General features: G+C 46.4%; 1 protein-coding gene across 3 annotated transcripts in view; it reads left to right on the top strand.

Annotated features, from left to right (window-relative positions):
- Positions 1-15,847, top strand: part of ZNF445 (zinc finger protein 445) — a 34,375-nt gene extending 18,528 nt beyond the window's left edge. For 2 of the 3 annotated variants that reach the window (XM_023231560.1, XM_023231562.1), the window contains 6 exons: positions 1,906-2,483; positions 6,080-6,248; positions 6,600-6,694; positions 6,983-7,109; positions 7,931-8,041; positions 8,775-15,847. In XM_023231560.1, coding sequence (XP_023087328.1) covers positions 2,055-2,483; positions 6,080-6,248; positions 6,600-6,694; positions 6,983-7,109; positions 7,931-8,041; positions 8,775-10,939 — 3,096 coding nt within the window. In that variant the 5' untranslated portion in view covers positions 1,906-2,054 and the 3' untranslated portion in view covers positions 10,940-15,847. Of the gene's footprint in view, positions 1-1,905; positions 2,484-6,079; positions 6,249-6,599; positions 6,695-6,982; positions 7,110-7,930; positions 8,042-8,774 lie in introns of those variants that run through there. The other variant, XM_023231563.1, reaches the window with a different exon arrangement.
- Positions 15,848-20,690: the final 4,843 nt, after the last annotated feature.

Genomic DNA, 20,690 nt, shown 5'->3' on the forward strand with positions numbered 1-20,690 from the left:
GAGAAGATTATCCTTCCTCTTTTGAACTGCTTTTACATCTTTATCAAAAATTGATTGAAGGTCAAGCTTAGTGGCTCATGCCTGTAATCCCAGCTACTTAGGAGGCTGATGTGGGAGGATCGATCACTTGAGGCCAGGAGTTTGAGGTAACATAGGCCCCATCTCTAAAAATAATTTTTAAATTAGCTGTGGTGTTACATGCCTGTAGTCTCAGCTACTATGGAGGCTGAAGCAAGAGGATTGCTTGAGCCCAGGAGTTTGAGGCTGCAGTGAGCCATGCTCACACCACTGCACTCCAGCCTGGGCAGCAGAAAGAGACCCTGTCTTTAAAAGAAAAAGAAAAAAAAAGGAATCAGTTTTGTGTATCGCAGGTGTGGACTCCTCTACATAGTGATGTGATTCGTAGTGCAAGCTCCTTCCCCAGGTATGAAGAAACAAACATTTCTTCAGAGCCCAAAATATACTCCAGATAGTCTCTTTTTTGAGATAGAGTCTCGCTCTGTTGCCCAGGCTGGAGTGCAGAGTGGAGTGCCACGATCTTGGCTCACTGTAAACCTCTGCCTCCCAGGCTCAAGCAATTCTCGTGCCTCAGCCTCCCGAATGGCTGGGATTACAGGCACATGCCACCATGGCCAGCTAATTTTTTGTATTTTTCGTAGACCTGGAGTTTCGCCATGTTGGCCAGGCTGGTCTCAAATTCCTGACCTCAAGCAGTCCACCCATTTCGGCCTCACAAAGTGCTACCTCCTGAAAGTGGCTTGAATCCTTGGACACCACATTTTATGATGAATTATAAAAATAAATACAAGAGTTGAATGGGAAGCTGGATTAGTAGTTTTCAAATTATAATTTGTAACTCATTGTTGGGTCATAAAATCAACTAGGGGAATCTCAGGATTTTTTTTTGTTGGTTTTGGAATTGCTCATTTGAGATACTTTAAAATATAATAGCAAAATCACACTTGATATTTAAAAAATCAGTTGGGCATTCTTTTGTGGTTCTGTTTCTGGTTTTTCTATTTTATTCCATTGACCTAAGTGTCTCTTCCTCCACCAATACTACATAGAATTGATTAATGTAGCTCTAAGTCTTGAAATCAGGTAGACTGTTTTCAGACTGATCCCTCCCAATTTATTCTTCTTTGTCATAATTGTTTTTTGGTTTTGTTTGTTTTCTTGCTTGTTTTGAGACAGACTCTTGCTCTGTTCCCCAGGCTGGAGTGCAGTGGCACGATCTTGGCTCACTGCAACCTCTGCCTCCCAGGTTCAAGTGATTCTTCTGCCTCAGCCTCCCTAGTAGCTGGGATTCCAGGCATGCACCACTATGCCTGGCTAATTTTTTTATGTTTAGTAGAGACAGGGTTTTGCCATGTTGCCCGGGCTGGTCTCGAACTCCTGAGCTCAGGCTGTCCGCTCACCTCTGCCTCCCAAGTGCTAGCATTATAGGTGTTAGCCACCACACCTGACCTATCGTAATTTTAGCTATTCTAATTCCATTGCCTTTCCACATAAGTTTGTCTATATCTACAAAAAATCTTGTTGAGATTTTGGTAGGAATTGCATTAGACCTATAGATCAATTTGGAGAGAATTTACATCTTTACTGTGTCACATCTTATTGTACATGCATATGATATGTCTGTTGATTTGTTTAGATCTTCTCTGACTTTTTTCATCATCCATTTGTGTTTTTTACAAAGTTTTAATGTGTAAGTTCAGCATATGTTTTATTGTGGGATATTTTCTTAGCTTACTCCAGTGGAGAACAACCTAGCTCTGGTCTACTTGATACTGGCATACATATCTGTGGAAACGCTCTCCTTATACATACAAAGATGATCCCAACCAGCAGAATCCAACTGCACCATGTATAATGGACTTTATTCTCTCATCCCCTCATGCACAGAAATGCTGGTTGTTTCAGTCACTTGCCGATGACTTCTGATGTCCCAGCAAATGGCATTGTTGACTGCAGTGCTGAGAAGATACTTCTGAGGACCCACGTCTAAGGTGGACTTAGCTCGCGCTCTTCTGATTAGTCCCTGAACAGGAGTGATGCCTCCAGGCAGGTGGCATGCTGTCTATCCAGCTCAGGCCCAGTCTTCAAGGGAGCGAGGGCGGCTTCAGACAATAAAGAAGGAAGAGGAGGATGAAAGCTATACTCCAGTGCAGGCTGCCAGGCCACAGACGCTCAACCGCCCTGGCCAGGAGCTGTTCCGCCAGCTCTTCAGACAGCTTCGCTACCATGAGTCTTCGGGGCCCCTAGAAACTCTGAGCCGGCTCCGGGAACTCTGTCGCTGGTGGCTGAGGCCTGACGTTCTCTCCAAGGCACAGATCCTAGAGCTGCTGGTGCTGGAACAGTTCCTGAGCATCCTGCCTGGGGAGCTCCGGGTTTGGGTGCAGCTCCATAATCCTGAGAGTGGTGAGGAGGCCGTGGCCTTGCTGGAAGAGCTGCAGAGGGACCTTGATGGGACATCATGGAGGGTGAGTGTGAGCAAGTATGTGGTGCCCGGGGAACTCTTCCTGCTGGTGAGCCAGCTTGTTTGGGGATGGGTGTGGCCCTCTGAACTGTCAGTATAGAGGAGTGCGGGGAAGCCTTCCCTTCTTCCCATGGTACCTGAGCAGCTGAGAACAGGACCCTGAGCTACGGACCCTTTAGCAGGTATCCTTTCCTACCTTCCCAGAGGAGTATCAGCTCTAGATAGGGTCAGCAAGTCTCCATAAATAATACTAACTTCTGGGTGTAGAGGCTGACACATATCATACCAGCACTTTAGGAGGCTGAGGTGGGAGAATTCCTTGAGGCCAGGAGTTCAAGCCAGCCTAGACAACATAGGGAGACCGCCCCCCCCACACACACACACTGTCTCTATACATAATTTAAAAATTAGGCCAGGCATGGTGGCTCACACTTGTAATCTAAGCACTTTAGAGTGCAAGGTAGGCGGATTGCTTGAGTGCAGGAATTCGTGACCAACCTGGGCAACATGGCAAAACCCTGTTTCTACAAAAATTAGCTGAAATGGTGGCATGTGACTGTAGTCCCAGCTACTTGGGGGACTGAGGTAGGAGGATCATTTGAACCCAGATAGGTCAAGGCTACAGTGAGTCGTTACTGCACCACTGCACCCCAGCCTGGATGACACAGCAAGACCCTGTCTCAAAAAAAAAAAGCCCAGTAACTAGTCTTTGGACACAGTGGCTTACAGTATACAAAATCCATCTCCACATATTATCTAATTTGACTTGAGACTAACTGTAGCCCTGTAAAGTGGTGGGTGTTGGAACAGCACTTAGGGTTAGGGCTCTTGGCTTCTCAGTGGGAAGAGTACATATTAAAACTCAGAAGAGTGCTCTGCAGGCACCACGTAGCTTCCTTCTCAGTAAGCTTTTTTTTTTTTTTTTTTTTGTGAGGTGTACCCAGCTAATTTTGTTTGTATTTTTAGTAGAGATGGGGTTTTACCTTTGGCCAGGCTGGTCTTGAACTCCTGACCTCCAGTGATCCATCCGCCTTGGCCTCACAAAATGCTGGGATTATAGGCATAAACCACTGTGCCCAGCCCTTCTCAGTAAGCTTTTGAGGATCTTTTCTATGTGTGTGAGATGGGAGGCAGGGAAGATGGACGTGAGTGCTGAGGGGCAGTGCTGGGCTGAGAAACAGGAAGACCTCGATTTTAGACTTCATTCCACAACCTCAACATCTGTGGCCACATAGTTGTACCTTTCAGAGACTCTCTTCATTAAGAAGAAAATGCAGAAATGGTCTAATCATGAGAATTTGTTCAGTAAATATTCAAGTGCTTATCATATACCTGGCCCTGGCAGAGTTGGGAGTCCCAGGCCTGGCAGTTGAGTGGCAGCCAGTCAGTTCAAGTGCTTTCTTCCTGTCCTTCTGCTGCACACAGGGGAGCTGATGCTTCCTGTATTGTTTCAGTTTTTGAAAAAAGCATTTATCAGTTTTTTAAGGCTTCTTTAAAATTTTATTTATATAAAAATACAGGCCAGGTGCAGTGACTAACGCCTGTAGTGCTAGCATTTTGGGAGGCCAAGGCAGGCGGATCACTTGAGGTCAGGAGTTCGAGACCAGCCTGGCCAACATGGTGAAACTCCATTTCTACTAAAAGTGCAGAAATTAGCCAGGTGTGGTGGTATGCACCTATAGTCCTAGTTACTCAGGAGGCTGAGGCAGGAGAATTGCTTGAACCTGGAAGGTGGAGGCTGCAGTGAGCTGACATTGCACCAGTGCAGTCTAGGCTGGGCAACAGAAAGACACTCCATCTCAAAAAAAAATATATATATATATATATACACACACACACACACACACATTCATACATATACATATATATATGATTCTGCACACATAATTCATGTATAAATGAAAGTTGTGGCTGGGCACGATGGCTCAACGCCTGTAATCCCAGCACTTTGGGAGGCTGAGGCGGGCAGATCACGAGGTCAAGAGATCAAGACCATCCTGACCAACATGGTGAAAACCCATCTCTACTAAAAATAACAAAAATTAGCTGGGCGTAGCGGTGTGCGCCTGTAGTCCCAGCTACTTGGGAGGCCGAGGCAGGAGAATTGCTTGAACCTGGGAGGCGGAGGTTGCAGTGAGCCGAGATCATGCCACTGCACTCCAGCCTGATGAAAGACTACATCTGGAAAAAAAAGAAAAAAAGATTTCTGAAACAAATTTGACGTACTTGTCCCTGAAACTTTATTATAAAAATTAAATCAAGTAAGACATCAGGACATTGGATCTACCAGCAGTAAATGATAATAAACACAGGGTAAAACTGTTAGAAAATATTTTTGCACCACATGGGGTACTATTTTTAAAAATTTAAAAGAGCATTTGTTATTTTTACCAAAACAATGAAATGTTCAAAAGGACCTGATTAATAATTTATAAAAGGAAATAAGGTACACAGTAGTTACAAAATCGTGGCTTGGTTATATTCAGCTCATTTACAGCTAGGTGTAATTTTAAAAACCCATGAAAACATTGCCACATGAGCAGAAAGCTGGTTGAAAGGTACTTAGAAGACAGTGGGGGCTGGGAGAAAGCCTCCCAAATTTGCAAAATGAAGAGAAATGCTTTAAGATACATGTAAAGTCACAGAATCGTTCTATGGTTCAGCAAAATTATCACAGTGTGAAAAACCAGGGCCTGAGAAAGTTTGTCCTTCAACTCGTTTTGCTGTGCTTCCATATTTTTTTTTTTAGTTCTCCCTTTATTAGAAGAATAAAAAATGAGAGATAAATTATTGTGATCAGTTCATCATCTTTAGTGTGTATCTCTGTATCAGATGATTAATGGCCTCAGGCTAAGGTTTGTCCATATCGGTATAGAGAGTGTCTCGGTCACAGGACCAGAAAATCTCAAATTGTAGTTTCCTGTACCCACCTTTATATGAGGGACAGCCTTGCCTCAGAGACCAGAGTTATTTGAAGTCTCAGGGCAAATGCTTCCTCTTTGTTGGTCTCTACTTAGATGGACACTGCCATTTTTTACACTGGAGACTTTTTCTTCTGTGGTTCCATGGCTGACTCTCATGATTAGCATTGCCTCTTTATTATTCAAAGCAAGTTTATAGCTTGGGAGCTAGCCTGCCTCTTTGAGTTCACTTTGTACATCAGTGCCTAGAGGAGCACTTGACAGTAGATATTACTTGACTATATCTTCACTGTGAACCATTGTGAGTTTAATTCTGTAGAACTAGTTCCTTCTCTCTCATTTCTAAGTTATAGGCCTGGGGTAGGAGCTGAGGGATAATGGGAAGGTGGCACTGTGTCATATGAGGCCCAACAAGAGTGCTGTACTGACTTAACATGTGCTTCCTTGTGTTGAGCTGAAGTCTCTCTACTTGAACTCTCCCAGGGCCCTCATTAAAGCCCAAGGAGGCTGAGGTGGTTGGAGGTACCTCCCTGGGTGTTCTTCTTGCCTGGAAGTAATAAAGGACCTGGCTTACCTATCCCTTGGCCTTTGTCCTTTAGAGATTGGTCATGTGGTCTCTTCTCTGAGTTTGCTTTCTGATTCTCAGAAAGATCCTCTCACAACATTTTCTTCTTGCCAGGACCCGGGCCCTGCTCAGAGCCCAGATGTGCATTGGATGGGTACAGGAGCCCTGCGATCTGCACAGATATGGTCCCTTGCTTCACCTCTCAGGAGCAGCTCTGCTCTGGGGGACCACCTGGAGCCTCCCTATGAAATAGAAGCACGTGACTTCCTGGCTGGGCAATCCGGTACTTGCTGCCTGGCCTTAAGACCCCAGCCTTATGCCACACTTCTTGCATTTCCTGTAGTGTTGTCTTTTCACATCTGTCCTCTCATGTGAAACTCTTTCTGTCCTGGCCCTTAGCTCTCTGTCCTCTCCATCCATTCTGTAACCCATATGTGGCTTGCTCCTCTCCCATTACACCCCCTGTCCCACTACCCCTTTCCTGGCCCCAGTAGACTGAGGACATGTGAGATAGGTATTTAACAGCATTCTGTACCTGCTCATGGGTCCAGGAGTCCTCTACTGGGGGGAGGAGTGGGCTTCTCAGTGGGCTGTCCAGAGCTAAGTCGCTCTCTCATGGCTTTTTCTCCTTCAGATACTCCTGCTGCCCAGATGCCTGCCCTTTTCCAGAGAGAGGGGTGCCCAAGAGACCAGGTAATACCACCCAAGTCCGTGACAGCCCAGCTTCAGGTGAGCCACAGGACATTTGGTCCTTCATGATGTCCCCACGTCACTGCCTAATGGGTTAGTGCAGCTCCCCCATCCTGGGTTTCTCTGTCTGGTAACCTCACATCCAAAGACCCGTGTTCCAGAGACCAGATTATCCCCCTCAAGCCCAGAGGTCTTCTGCTGGGTGATGGTCTTCCCTTTCACCTTTGCCAGGTCCATCCTGCATTCACAAAGAGCCAGTTGATTCCCCTTCTGTCCCCTTCAAAGCTGGGAGCTGTGGACCAGCTCTAGGGCACAGTGTTTTTTCAGGAGACTATGACTTTCAAGGATGTGGAGGTGACCTTCTCCCAGGACGAGTGGGGGTGGCTGGACTCTGCTCAGAGAAACCTGTACAGGGATGTGATGCTGGAGAATTATAGGAACATGGCTTTCCTGGGTAAGTAATCGATATCCTCATGCTTCTATCTATCTTTATTTCTGCCTTCTTGGGTTGTTTTGTGCTGCTGCATAGAAAGGGACCTGACCTAGTTTTAGATCCTGGCTCTGTAACTGCTAACCAGATCACTTAATCTAGCACCTTGGTAGCCTCTTTTGAAAAATGGGGAGAATAATGCCTGCCATTCTGGATTATTGTAAAGATTAAGGGTGGCTGGGTGTGGTAGCTCACACCTGTAATCCCAGCACTTTGGGAGGCCCAGGTGGGAAGATTGCTTGAGCTCAGGAGTTTGAGACCAGTCTGGGCAACATAGTGAAACTCTGTCTCTACAAAAAATACAAAAATACAAGCATGTGGTACGTATGCCTGTAATCCCAGCTACTTGGGAAGCCGAGGCTGGAGAATTGCTTGAGCGCAGGAGGACGAGGCTGCAGTGAGCCAAGATCGTGCCACTGCACTCCAGCCCAGGTAACAGAGTAAGACCCTGTTTCAAAACAAATAAAAACAACGGATTAAAGGTAATATGTTTTAAGTTCCTAGTCCATTTAGACATTCAAAAAATGTTGGCTGATGTAACCAATTAAGTAGACGTGTGAGTCTCACCTCTGGAAAATTCTGGTAATCCTTTTGGGGGCAACTTCTGTCAGTCTTTCTTATCTCTGCTCAGGGCTATTTGAAATGACTGGGCCTCCTTCGCTGCTTCTGCTGCCTACCTTCCTGGCCTTTCCCACCTTCCCACCAGGACTTCAGGCCCAGAGGTCCTGAAGAGTAGTTCTGTGTCATCCATCTCTCTTCTCATCCCATTCCTTTCTCTTCTGCAGTGGGACCATTCACCAAACCTGCTCTGATCTCCTGGTTGGAAGCAAGGGAGCCATGGGGCCTGAACTTGCAGGCAGCTCAGCCTAAGGGGAATGCAGGTGTTGCCCCTACAGGTGAGTTCCAGAGAACCTGCCAGGTCCTGCTCCTCCTGCTTTTACTTTTCTCTTTCTTAAGGTCAGTTATAGAAGGAAGATCTTTAACAGTGTTGGTAAGGGTGCTTGGGCCACTGGGTCTCTTTCATCCTGGCTGGCCTCTGAGAGGTCATTCACTTCCAGCCATGTCTATTCTCCTGTCTCCCTTCCCCAGCAGCCCTCTCAATAATAGTTCTTGCCTGCTGGAGGCCTTCATTGTTCCTGCCTTTCACTCACTGATGCTCCTCCTCACTCATGGCCTGCACTCTTGCTGAATCTCCTGTACTCACCCCTTTCTGCTCTTAGGTGTCCTCATCCCACTCCTGTTCTTTTCTTGGTCCTTATTTCTGTAATAGGCTGATCTCCAGCTTTTTCAGCCAAGTGCTCCTTGGAGCCCCACCCCTTGGTTTTTGGGTACCTTTCTATAATGCCATGATTCTTCTCCCACTCTGGCTATTTAACACTTTCTTCAATCCTTTTTATTTCCCTGCTGGATGTGATGTCTGCATATCTCTAGCTACCCTGCCCATCTTGCTTTTCTCCTCCCTTCCCTGTAATCTGGGATAATCTTTCATGTTTTGCCTTATGCCTTTTATAAAGGTATTGGCAGTCAGGCAAAAGCCTCACCACCCAGACATTTTATTGCCCTTTGGTGCTTTCTGCAGTTCCAAGTATGGGAAAAGAGTACATTCTCTTGTGTTTTATTTTTTGTCAGGAGATGACCTCCAGATTAAAACAAACAAATTCATCTTAGATCAGGAACCTTTGGAAGAAGCAGAAACCTTAGCTGTGTCATCAGGATGTCCTGCGACAAGTGTTTCTGAGGGAATTGGGCTCAGAGAATCTTTTCAACAGAAGAGCAGGCAAAAGGATCAATGTGAAAACCCCATACAAGTAACAGTTAAAAAAGAAGAGACCAATTTCAGTCACAGGACAGGAAAAGACTCTGAAGTATCAGGAAGTAATAGTCTTGACTTAAAACATGTTACATATTTGAGAGTTTCTGGAAGAAAGGAATCCCTTAAACATGGCTGTGGCAAACACTTCAGAATGAGTTCACACCACTATGACTACAAGAAATATGGGAAGGGGCTCAGACACATGATTGGCGGCTTCAGCCTACATCAGAGAATTCATACTGGACTGAAAGGGAATAAAAAGGACGTATGTGGAAAAGACTTCAGCCTTAGCTCTCATCACCAGCACGGGCAGAGTCTTCACACGGTGGGAGTGTCATTTAAGTGCAGTGACTGTGGAAGAACTTTCAGTCATAGCTCCCATCTTGCATATCATCAGAGACTTCACACTCAAGAGAAAGCATTTAAATGTAGGGTGTGTGGGAAAGCCTTCCGGTGGAGTTCCAACTGCGCGCGGCATGAGAAAATTCACACTGGAGTGAAGCCCTATAAATGCGATTTATGTGAGAAAGCTTTCCGACGTCTGTCAGCCTACCGTCTGCACCGAGAAACCCATGCTAAGAAGAAATTTCTTGAATTGAATCAGTATAGGGCAGCTCTCACCTATAGCTCAGGGTTTGATCATCATTTGGGAGACCAAAGTGGGGAGAAACTCTTTGACTGCAGCCAGTGCAGGAAATCCTTCCACTGTAAGTCATATGTTCTTGAACATCAAAGGATTCACACCCAGGAGAAGCCCTATAAATGTACCAAATGCAGGAAAACCTTTAGGTGGAGATCAAACTTTACTCGTCATATGAGGTTGCATGAGGAGGAAAAATTCTACAAACAAGATGAATGTCGTGACGGCTTCAGGCAGTCTCCTGACTGCAGTCAGCCCCAGGGTGCCCCCGCTGTGGAGAAAACGTTTATGTGTCAGCAGTGTGGGAAAACTTTTACTAGAAAGAAAACTCTCGTTGACCACCAGCGAATTCACACAGGTGAGAAACCATACCACTGTAGCGATTGTGGGAAGGACTTTGCCTATAGGTCAGCCTTTATTGTTCATAAGAAGAAGCATGCCATGAAAAGAAAACCTGAGGGCGGGGCATCTTTTAGTCAGGACAGAGTGTTCCAGGTTCCTCAGAGCAGTCACTCCAGGGAGGAGCCCTACAAATGCAGCCAGTGTGGCAAGGCCTTCTGCAATCACTCCTTCCTCCTCATCCATCAGAGAGTTCACACTGGAGAGAAGCCGTATAAGTGTAGGGAGTGTGGGAAAGCCTTCAGATGGAGTTCTAATCTCTACCGACATCAGAGGATTCACTCTCTTCAAAAACAGTATGATTGCCGTGAAAGTGAAAAGACTCCAAATGTGGAGCCGAAAATCCTCACTGGTGAGAAACGTTTTTGGTGTCAAGAATGTGGGAAAACCTTTACACGTAAAAGAACCCTTTTAGATCATAAGGGAATACACAGTGGAGAGAAGCGCTATAAATGTAATCTGTGTGGGAAATCTTATGATAGAAACTATCGCCTTGTTAACCATCAGAGGATCCACTCTACAGAGAGGCCTTTCAAATGTCAGTGGTGTGGGAAAGAGTTCATTGGGAGACATACCCTTTCCAGTCACCAGAGGAAACACACCAGAGCAGCACAGGCTGAACGTAGCCCATCTGCGCGGTCTTCCTCTCAGGACACAAAGTTGAGATTACAGAAGCTAAAACCAAGTGAGGAGATGCCCCTCGAAGACTGCAAAGAAGCTTGCAACCAGAGCTCCAGGCTCACTGGACTCCAGGACATAACCGTTGGGAAAAAGTGCCACAAATGCAGCATATGTGGGAAAACTTTCAACAAGAGTTCACAACTCATTAGCCACAAGAGATTTCATACTCGAGAGAGGCCGTTCAAATGCACCAAGTGTGGGAAGACCTTCAGGTGGTCTTCGAACCTGGCTCGGCATATGAAAAACCATATTAGAGATTAGCCTGGGACCTGACAATGACAGTGGGGGTGGGTTCTCAGTCCCCTGCTGGAGAACCCTTAATCATAGGCAGTGTGGAGAAACCTTCACAAAGGGCCTAGCCCTTTCTATTTTGGAAGCTAGTGACAGAATCCCAAGGATGTAAAAGCTCGGGGAGTCCCCAGTCTGCCTGCTGGGATGTGACGCTGGGAAGCTCAGCAGCATGTTCTTTGGAGCCCTTCTGGAGACTTGGGCCTCTAGGAGTGGCCTTTGCACCATAGCCTGCAGCTCGCCCGGTCAGGTCTCCTTCCACAACTCTGAGGAGAGGGATGACTGCCCTTTACAGTTGGACAAAATATCTGTGGCATCATGGGCTGTGGCTGCTGGAAAGGGGCCAGTGGGATCCTAGATTTATCTTGAAGTTTGGCCTGTGGCCATGCCTATTCTGTTGACTTTAAAAGCAGCAGCATCAAGAATGCTTTGTCTTCCCAAATGCCCCCTGGGGAGTTCTGGCTGGGGCTTCAGTCTTCTTGGCTGGCTTTTGGATATCTGCTAGGGGGTTAGAGAGGTCTCAGCGGCAGGTGGAGGAGAGCAGGATGCTGGACTCAAGCGCTTGGCTTGTGGAGCTCTACCAGTACCCTGTTGCCATCCCCATCCCACAGGCCTACATAGGCGGCAGCATCCCTCTGTTTAACAGAAATGTGCTGAGCACTCCCATACACCAGGCACTGGTTTGTTTGCCGGAGACCTAGCAGGGACCAGAACAGATGAAAATCCTGCCATCTTGGATCTTTACAGATGACAAACAAATGGGATATGCAGTATTCTGGATGGTGATGTGTGTAGTGGACAAAGTGGATCAGAGAAGAGTGAGAGGGAGTGCTGGATTGGGAGATCAATTGTGATTTTAGATAGTCTGGTCAGGGAGGGCCTCAACTGAGAAAGTGAAATTTGAGCAAAGACCTGAAGGAGGCCAGGGAGGTAGCAGGTAACTCTCTAGGGAGAGTTGCAGGCAGAGAAGATTGGGTCTAGTCTGGTGTCCTCAGGATAGCAAGGAAGCCCCTGGGGTGGAGTGCAGGGAGCCAGCTGGAAGGGGAGGAGAGGGGCCAGGGAGGCCATATGCCAGGCCATGTGAGCATCATGGGTCATTATGGGGGCTTGAGCTGCCTCGGAGGCAGGGAGCTTTTGGACAGTTTTGAGTTGAGGAGTGATGTGGGTTGAATCTGAATTACATTTTATAAGGGTTAACCACAGATGCAAGGACTCAGTAAAATGGAATGGGTGAAAGGCTTCTCATGTGGTTACCCTTGCTGCCAGTTCCCGTAGATCAGACTCCTCCCCACTCCGTTTCTGAATTTTCTATAGGATCCTCGGCCTCAGCAGATGTAAATGCTTACCATTGTTGTCTTCACGTCTCTAGCCCCTGCATACTGCAGGCCCCTCTCACCTTCACATACCCCTCTCACCTTTACACACACCTCTCCATGTATGAGATCTGGTGCTAGCAATCAGATTCAACCCGAAGGAACAAGTGCATGTGCCTGCCGCTCTCAGGAGAAAAGGCGGCCTGTTCTGGAAGGAGCTCCTTCACTGGCCTACCCACTTGTGTTGAAGCAAAAAGCAAGAATCAATTACTTAAAGGCAAAGGAGTGCTATTGCTAAAGCCTGTGAGCAATCATTGCTTCTGATTATTGAAGAGGTCAGATTGTAAATGAAAGGATAAAATGTCTTAATAGTAGAGCAGTGTCCCCGACTGTAGGGGCCCATTCACGGAGCTGGTCATTTCTTGAAATGAGAAGAAACCAACCTGGAAGATGTCTTTCTCAGTACAGTATGGAATAATCTTATCTGCTGTGGATTGCCATGAGCAGGTGAAAATGAAGGCTCTGATATTGTGTGGTGGTGTCACAGGATGGTGGGGGCGGGACAGAAGTCTCCTGTTGGTGTTCTGATGCCTGTTCAGCTTTGTCCTCAGGAAGGTTTGGTCATCTTGGTTCCACCATCTCTTGCCTTCCTACGGCAGCAGCTGTTCATGGCAGTGAAGATGTCCCTTCACTGTCCCAAAAATGGCACTAGAAGTGGCTGGGCAGGGACCAGAGTCATAGGAAGGGTCTTGGAGTCATCAGATCTGGGTTCCAGGCATGGTGTGCCTTTTCTTGGCAGCAATGATCTTGAGCAAGTTAGTGAACCTCTGCATCGATTTCCTTATGTGTGAAGTTAAGAGTGCTTTGCTGTGCTACCTGACTCCTGAGATTGGTGAAAGAGGGCTTGGTTTACCAAGGCTCTCCATCAGGTGGTTGACCTCTAGGACCAGGGCCTTCTCAGAGGTGCAGCTCCCATGTCAGTTGGTGTTATAACCCTGGAAATGTCCCTTTCCGATCACATTTTTAGCACCCCTTTCCCCCCATCTCTGCTCCCTTTGTCACAGGACATCTTGTAAAGTTCCTGCCCCAGTATGGGGATATTTTTACTTTTTTTTTTTGAAACAGTGTTGTCCAGGATGGAGTCCAGTGGCAGGATCACAGCTCACTGCAGCCTTGACCTCCCAGGCTCAGGTCCCACCTGAGCCTCCCCAGTAGCTGGGACTACAGGTGCGTGCCACCATGCCAGCTAATTTTTTGTATTTTTTTGTAGAGACAAAAGTTTTATTATTTTTTTTTTCCTCTGTTGCTCAGGCTGGTCTCAAACTCCTGGGCTCAAGCAATCCACCCACCTCTGCCTCCCAAAGTGCTGGGATTACAGGCATGAGCTACTGTGCCTGACCTGTCATTTTTAGAGAATGAAATGTGCTTATTTTTAAACATTCTAATCAAGTTTTAAAATGTGCAAAGAATGAAGTGAAAAACAGATTTTTTTTTTTTTTTTGAGACGGAATCTCGTTCTGTCGCCCAAGCTGGAGTGCAGTGGCGGGATCTTGGCTCACTGCAAGCTCCGCTTCCCGGGTTCATACCATTCTCCTGCCTCAGCCTCCTCAGTAGCTGGGACTACAAGCACCCGCCACCACACACGGCTAATTTTTTGTATTTTTAGTAGAGACGGGGTTTCACTGTATTAGTCAGGGTGATCTCAATCTCCAGGATGGTCTCAATCTCCTGACGTTGTGATCCACCCGCCTCGGCCTCCCAAAATGCTGGGATTACAGGTGTGAGCCACCGTGCCTGGCCAAAAAACAGAAATTACTTTATCCTGAAGTAAGCTGTTTATATTTGGGTTTATGCTGATCCCGTTTGTCCAGTAACCTGAGTTTTCAAATAATTTTAGTTCTATAAGTACTATAATTATATAAATATTAATAAATTCAGATTAGCTGAAAGGAAAAAAAGTAGAAGCCTGACGTGCTAACTACAAAAGATTTTGGCAGAATCAGTGTTGGATTTGGCTTTCTTGTCCCTTCCCCACCCCATCCCCCCAGAGTGTTCTACCTTGTGCTGCCTCCCTTCACCTAGAGTGCCACACCCCTGTCTGTGCCAGTTCAGCTCTTCATTCTTCAAGGCCTGACCTTGTCTGATCCTTGTGCCTCTAAACCCCTGGCCCCACCTCTCTTGGTGCCTGTGTCAGATGTTGTTTGTGTTTTTGGTTATGCCCATCACCATAGCCAGACCAAGCACTCTGGAAGCCAGGGTTGGGTGCTTATTTATCTGTTTGCCATGCACAAAATTACCTCTGTTAAGGAGTCTGGAACTGAAGTTGGTTTGGCTAAGTCAGGGTTGGGGTTTTTTTAAGGGGCTGTGGGGTGAAATGTTGACTGGAAGCCACCCACAAACGCACACCTGCTGGTTAGGAACCCGGCTGTGGGTGGTTCTGAGCTGTTGGGCTTCAGTTGACAGTTTCTGATTGCCCTAAGCACCGGGTCTCATCTTACATCTCATCCTGGCCTGGAGAACATTCAGGTTCCTTCCAACCGTACCCACCTTTCCCCCACTCCCTTGGAGGAACTGAAGTTGGGGTTGAGGAGTGCCAGATGGCGGGAGTGGGTATTTGAAGGTCTTTCTGTCACCTGTTCAGTGTGGTCTGCCCCACCCCTGCTGACCAAGAGTGTCCGAAATGTGAAATAATACCATCTCACACTCATCAAGCTGGCACATTTTTGAAAACCCAAGCGTGGGTAAGTGTGTGGAACAACGATAATTAATACTGCTTTAGGAGTGGAAATTGTGAGAAATACTATGCCAGGCAATTTGCAAAATCTTGGAAGGTTGTGTGCACTTACCCACCCAGCAACTCTACTCCTGGATGCATCCTAGAGAAGTGCCATGTGAACAGAGAAAGGAGTTTAAGACTTCACTGAAGTATTGTTTAGGTAGCAAGATTGGGAAAAGCCTGCATTTCATCAGCAGAAGAGTGGATAAATAAATGGGTTGTTTTTGGTCCTTGGAAAGTGAATATGAAAGAGTTACGTCTCAACACAGATAGATGAAAAATTATGCTGAGAAAGTTGGTGAAACTACATACAAGGTACTGTTTGTGTAAAATTAAGCATACTGTGTATCTGTGGGCACGTTACTTCAACTTGTTTTTCACCTTTTCTATAAAATGGGATCGTAGTGGCAATCTCACAGGGTGATTGTGGGTGGGGGGTGGTCAATGAAGTAATGCATGTAAAATGCTTAGAATAGTGTCTAGCATGTAAGCATTGTGGACATATAGAAAGTGTTATTGTTTTGCACAGTAATCTATTTTCTGTGGATTCAAATAATATGAAATGAAATCATGTATTGGAATGATGTGTGCAAGTCACCATTCTGCCTTCCTAAGGCAGGAGACCTAATGGATTTGGGGAGGGTACATGGGGGCTTCAGTTGTGTTTTCTTTCTTTCTTTCTAAAAATTTATGCAGAGGCATCAAAATGTTAAGATATTAACAGGATAGTGTGGTGGGTTCTTTTTCACTGTTTGCTTAAAGTGTTTCAAAGTAAAAATATTTCTTAAGCATGGTCTCTGACATCTTATGATTTTATAGAAATCCCTGCCGGGTACATGATGTTACTTAGAGTGAGCCACCTAATCTTTCAAGGCTTCTATTTCCTCACCTGCAAAAATTGGGAGTGTCAGAGGCGTTTGAACCAGAGTGACTCCATCTTGAATAGGGACTGGGTAAAATAAGGCTGAGACGCACTGGGCTGCATTCCCAGGAGGTTAGGCATTTCAAGTCATGTGATGAGATAGGAGGTCAGCACAAGATACAGTCATAAAGACCTTGCCAGTAAAACAGCATGTGGTAAAGAAGCCGGTCAAAACCAAGATGGCAATGAAAGTGACCTCTGGTTGTTCTCACTGCTGTAATTATACTGTATAATTATAATACATTATAATAATTATAATGTATTAGCATGCTAACAGATGTTCCCACCAGTACCATGACAGTTTACAAATGCCATGGCAGGCCTGGCGCAGTGGCTCACGCCTGTAATCCCAGCACTTTAGGAGGCCAAGGAAGGCAGATCATGAGGTCAGGAGATAGAGACCAGCCTGGCCAACATGGTGAAACCCTGTCACTACTGAAAAATACAAAAATTAGCTGGGCGTGGTGGCACATGCCTGTAATCCCAGCTACTCAGGAGGCTGAAGCAGGAAAATCTCTTGAACCTGGGAGTCGGAGCTTGCAGTGAGCCGAGATGGTGCCACTGCACTCCAGCCTGGGTGACAGAGCAAGACTCTGTCTCAAAAAAAAAAAAAAAAAAAAAAAATGCCATGGCAACATCAGGAAGTTACCCTATGTGGTCTAAAAAGGAAAGGAACCCTCAGTTCTGGTAATTGCTCACACCTTTCCCAGAAAACTTATGAATAATATACCCCTTGTTTAGCATATAATCAATAAATAACCATAAAAATAGGCAACCAGCAGCCCTTGGGGCTACTCTGCCTGTGGAGTAGCCATTCTTTATTTATTTAATTTTTTTTTTTTTTTTTTTAGAGGCGGGGTCGAGGCATTTCGCCCGGGCTGGAGGGCAGTGGCCGGATCTCAGCTCACTGCAAGCTCCGCCTCCCGGGTTTACGCCATTCTCCTGCCTCAGCCTCCCGAGTAGCTGGGACTACAGGCGCCCTCCACCTCGCCCGGCTAGTTTTTGTATTTTTAGTAGAGATGGAGTTTCACCGTGTTAGCCAGGATGGTCTCGATCTCCTGACCTCGTGATCCACCCGTCTCGGCCTCCCAAAGTGCTGGGATTACAGGCTTGAGCCACCGCGCCCGGCCTATTTATTTACTTTCTTAATATTAACTACTTTGACTTTGTGGACTCGCCCGAATTCTTTTCTTGAGCAAGGTCCAAGAACTCTCTCTTGGGGACTGGATCACGACCGCTTTCTGCTAACAGGAGCAATACAAATGGCTGTTAGTAAAGGAATGCTTAAGTAACTCTAGTACCATCTATGATGGAATACCAGGCCACAGTTTTTTTGAAAATGAGAACGTTCTCTATATACTGACACACAATCACCAAGACATGCACTTTATAGGAAATTATAAGCTCTTCCTTGCCTAAATCTCCTTAATTTTGCTTAATAAGTAACAAGTGAAACCAGAAGCTATAAACTCATAATTTTAATGAAGAAATGGGATCCGGAGAATGGAGATGCTTTTCAGTCATTCTACTTTATTAGATGAGGAAAAGGAGAGTAAATATTTGTATGCCAGCTACCACACCTTTTAAAGTTAATGCTAACCCTGCTAAGAACAGCAAGGAGATTTTTTATCAGCCAGGTTTTAGTTGCCAGAAACCACACCAGTTATTTTAGCAGAGAACTTATAAAGAAGTGTATATATTTAAGTAGCTAAAAAGGCAAGAAGAAAATGGCAAGGTGTCTTGGAGGTAGCAACTGCTAAGCAGGCACCACCCCAGGACTGGGGGAGCTGGAAGAGTCTCCCCATGTTTGATGTTTCTCTGCTAACAGCTTTCAAGCTCTTCCCCCTTAATTTGCCCGGATCTGGACAAGCTGATAAGAAAGCCCAGGCACTTCCTCTTTGCGCCAGAGGGGAAGTTCAAACTGTGCAAACCCTGACTGTCACAAATGCACCGAGCTTTCATAACCATAATAAAAACCAGAGCCACTTGTCCCTCCTTTCACTGAAGCCCAACTGACTGGCGTGGGTGCCCTCTTTGCTTTCCTTAGGAAAGCCTCCTGTGAATAGTAAACATTTTCGTAATCTCTTGGTGTCTGCACTGTCATCAGTTTCAACATCCTAACCAGTTTTGAGTGATGGTAGTTTGTTGATCCCACCTCATATGGAGCTAAGTGCAAAGCAGGAACAAAGAGACTTGGCTAGAATTGTTGAAAGGTAGGAGATTGTAAGAGGGGCCTTGTGGAGCTGAACTCAGATCTATGGAGGAGGGGTGGACTGCTGTGCTGACATAGTGTCTGTGCTCAGGGAGGGGTTCTGTGGCCTTTGGATCCATGCTTCTGTGGAGAGGTCCCAGCTACTAATGCCGGGGCAGGGAGTAGAAGGGAGGGTCACAATGAAACTTCGAATGTTAGTTAACCACCTTTTGCCTGAAGAACATGTAGTGGCCCTCCCTGAGGTATATGTCTTCCAAAAGTCTGCTGACATTGCTCAGGACCTATGCTCACCACTTTTTGCGTTTTGCCTTTTTTTTTTTTTTTTTTTTTTTGGAGACAAGCTCTCACTCTCTCACCCAGGCTGGAGTGCAGTGGCACGATCTCAGCTCAGTGCAACCTCCACTTTCCCAGGCTCAAGCGATTCTCCAGCCTCAGCCTTCTGACTAGCGGGGACTACAAGCGTGCACCACCACGCCCAGCTAATTTTTGTGTTTTTGTAGAGACAAGGTTTGGTCATGTTACCCAGGCTGGTCTTGAACTCCCGGACTCAAGTGACCCACCTGCCTCAGCTTCCCAAAGTGCTGGGATTACAGGTGTGAGCCACCATGCCTGGACTCCTTTAAAAAAAATTATTTTTTGACTGGGCACGATGGCTCACGCCTGTAATCCCAGCACTTTGGGAGGCCGAGGTGGGTGGATCACGAGGTCAAGAGATCGAGACCATCCTGGCTAATGCGGTGAAGCCCCATCTCTGCTAAAAATACAAAAAATTAGCCAGGCGTGGTGGCAGGCTCCTGTAATTCCAGCTACTCCGAAGACTGAGGCAGGAGAATGGCTGAACCCGGGAGGCAGAGGTTGCAGTGAGCCGAGATCGCCCCACTGCACTCCAGCCTGGGTGACAGAGCGAGACTCTGTCTCAAAAAAATATATAATAATAATTTTTAATTTTTTGTGGAGTTAGGGTCTCCCTATGTTGCCCAGGCTGGTCTTAAACTTCCGACCTCAGGGGATCCTACCACCTCAGCCTCCCAAGATGGTGGGATTACAAGTGTGAGTCACTGCTTCCAGCCCCTTTTTTGCTTTTAAACCTAGAGCAAACTACAACTTGATTCGTGTTCAGTACCAGTAAGGCCTCAAAGAGTGAAGTGCAGGCTGGGCACGGTGGCTTACGCCTGTAATCCCAACACTTGGGGAGGCCGAGGTGGGCAGATCACGAGTTCAGGAGATTGAGACCAGCCAGCCTGGCCAATATGGTGAAACCCCGTCTCTATTAAAAATACAAAAATTAGCTGGGTGTGGTGGTGCATGCCTGTAATCCTAGCTACTGGGGAGGCTGAGGCAGGAGAATCACTTGAACCCATGAGGTGGAAGTTGCAGTGAGCCGAGATTCCAAACTGCACTCCAGCCTGGGTGACAGAGTGAGACTCTGTCTCAATAAAAAAAGAAAAGAGAAGTGCAGAATGTGACTGAGGAGATACAGTACTCTCCAAATTGCATAATTTTGCCAATTTTTACAGAAACCTGGGGCATCTGTAGAGATAGTGTCAGAAGCATTGGAATGAGAGCAACTCCGTGTTGAACAGGGGCTGGGTAAAAGTGTCAGAGGTGTTTGAACCAGAGCGACTCCATTTTGAGTGAAGGCTAGGAAAATGAGGCTGAGACTTGCTGGCCTGCATTCTCAGAAAGTTAGGCATTTGTAGCCTCTAGGATTGAATTGGGACCCCTTTCCTGTAACATATTTCTGGTGACCACAGAAGGGACTATAGTGCAGAAACCCTGACCCCAAGGGCTACCTTTGCGTAAGCGTTGGGGTCCTATAACATATTTCTGGCAAACCACAGAAAGGATGATACCGAAGAAATCTCCCCAACCCCAAGGAAATAGACTGCAGCACTGATTGGACAACTTTGGCTAAGTGATGGGGTACCCGAGTAAGGAATGAGATTGGGTTAGAGGCCCAACTTAGGGGGGAGTTAGAGTTTCTCCTGAGACAGAGTGGGTTAGAGGCCCCTCTTAATAAAAGGCAAGGACACTTGACTGACCTCAGCTTAGAGGTTACTCCATCCTACTCTGTCTGTGGAGTAGCTGTCCTTTCACCACTTGACTTTCTTAATAAACTTGCTTTTGCTTTGCACTGCAGACCCGCCCTGAATCCTTTCTTGCACAAGATCCAAGAACTCTCTCTTAGGGTCTGGATCGGGACCCCTTTCCTGTAACAAAATGAGGCTGAGACCTGCTGGGCTGCCTTCCCAGATGGTTAAGGCATTCTAAGTCACAGGATGAGATAGGAGATTGGCACGAGATCCAGGCCATAAAGACCTTGCTGATAAAACAGGTTGCAGTAAAGAAGCCAGCTAAAACCCACCAAAACCAAGACAGTGATGAGAATGACTTCTGGTTATCCTCACTGCTACCCTCCCACCAGTGCCATGACAGTTTACAGATGCCATGGCAACGTCAGGAAGTTACCCTATATGGCCTAGAGAGGGGAGGCATGAATA

This window comes from Piliocolobus tephrosceles, chromosome 2, assembly GCF_002776525.5.
Source record: "Piliocolobus tephrosceles isolate RC106 chromosome 2, ASM277652v3, whole genome shotgun sequence".
Taxonomy (NCBI): domain Eukaryota; kingdom Metazoa; phylum Chordata; class Mammalia; order Primates; family Cercopithecidae; genus Piliocolobus; species Piliocolobus tephrosceles.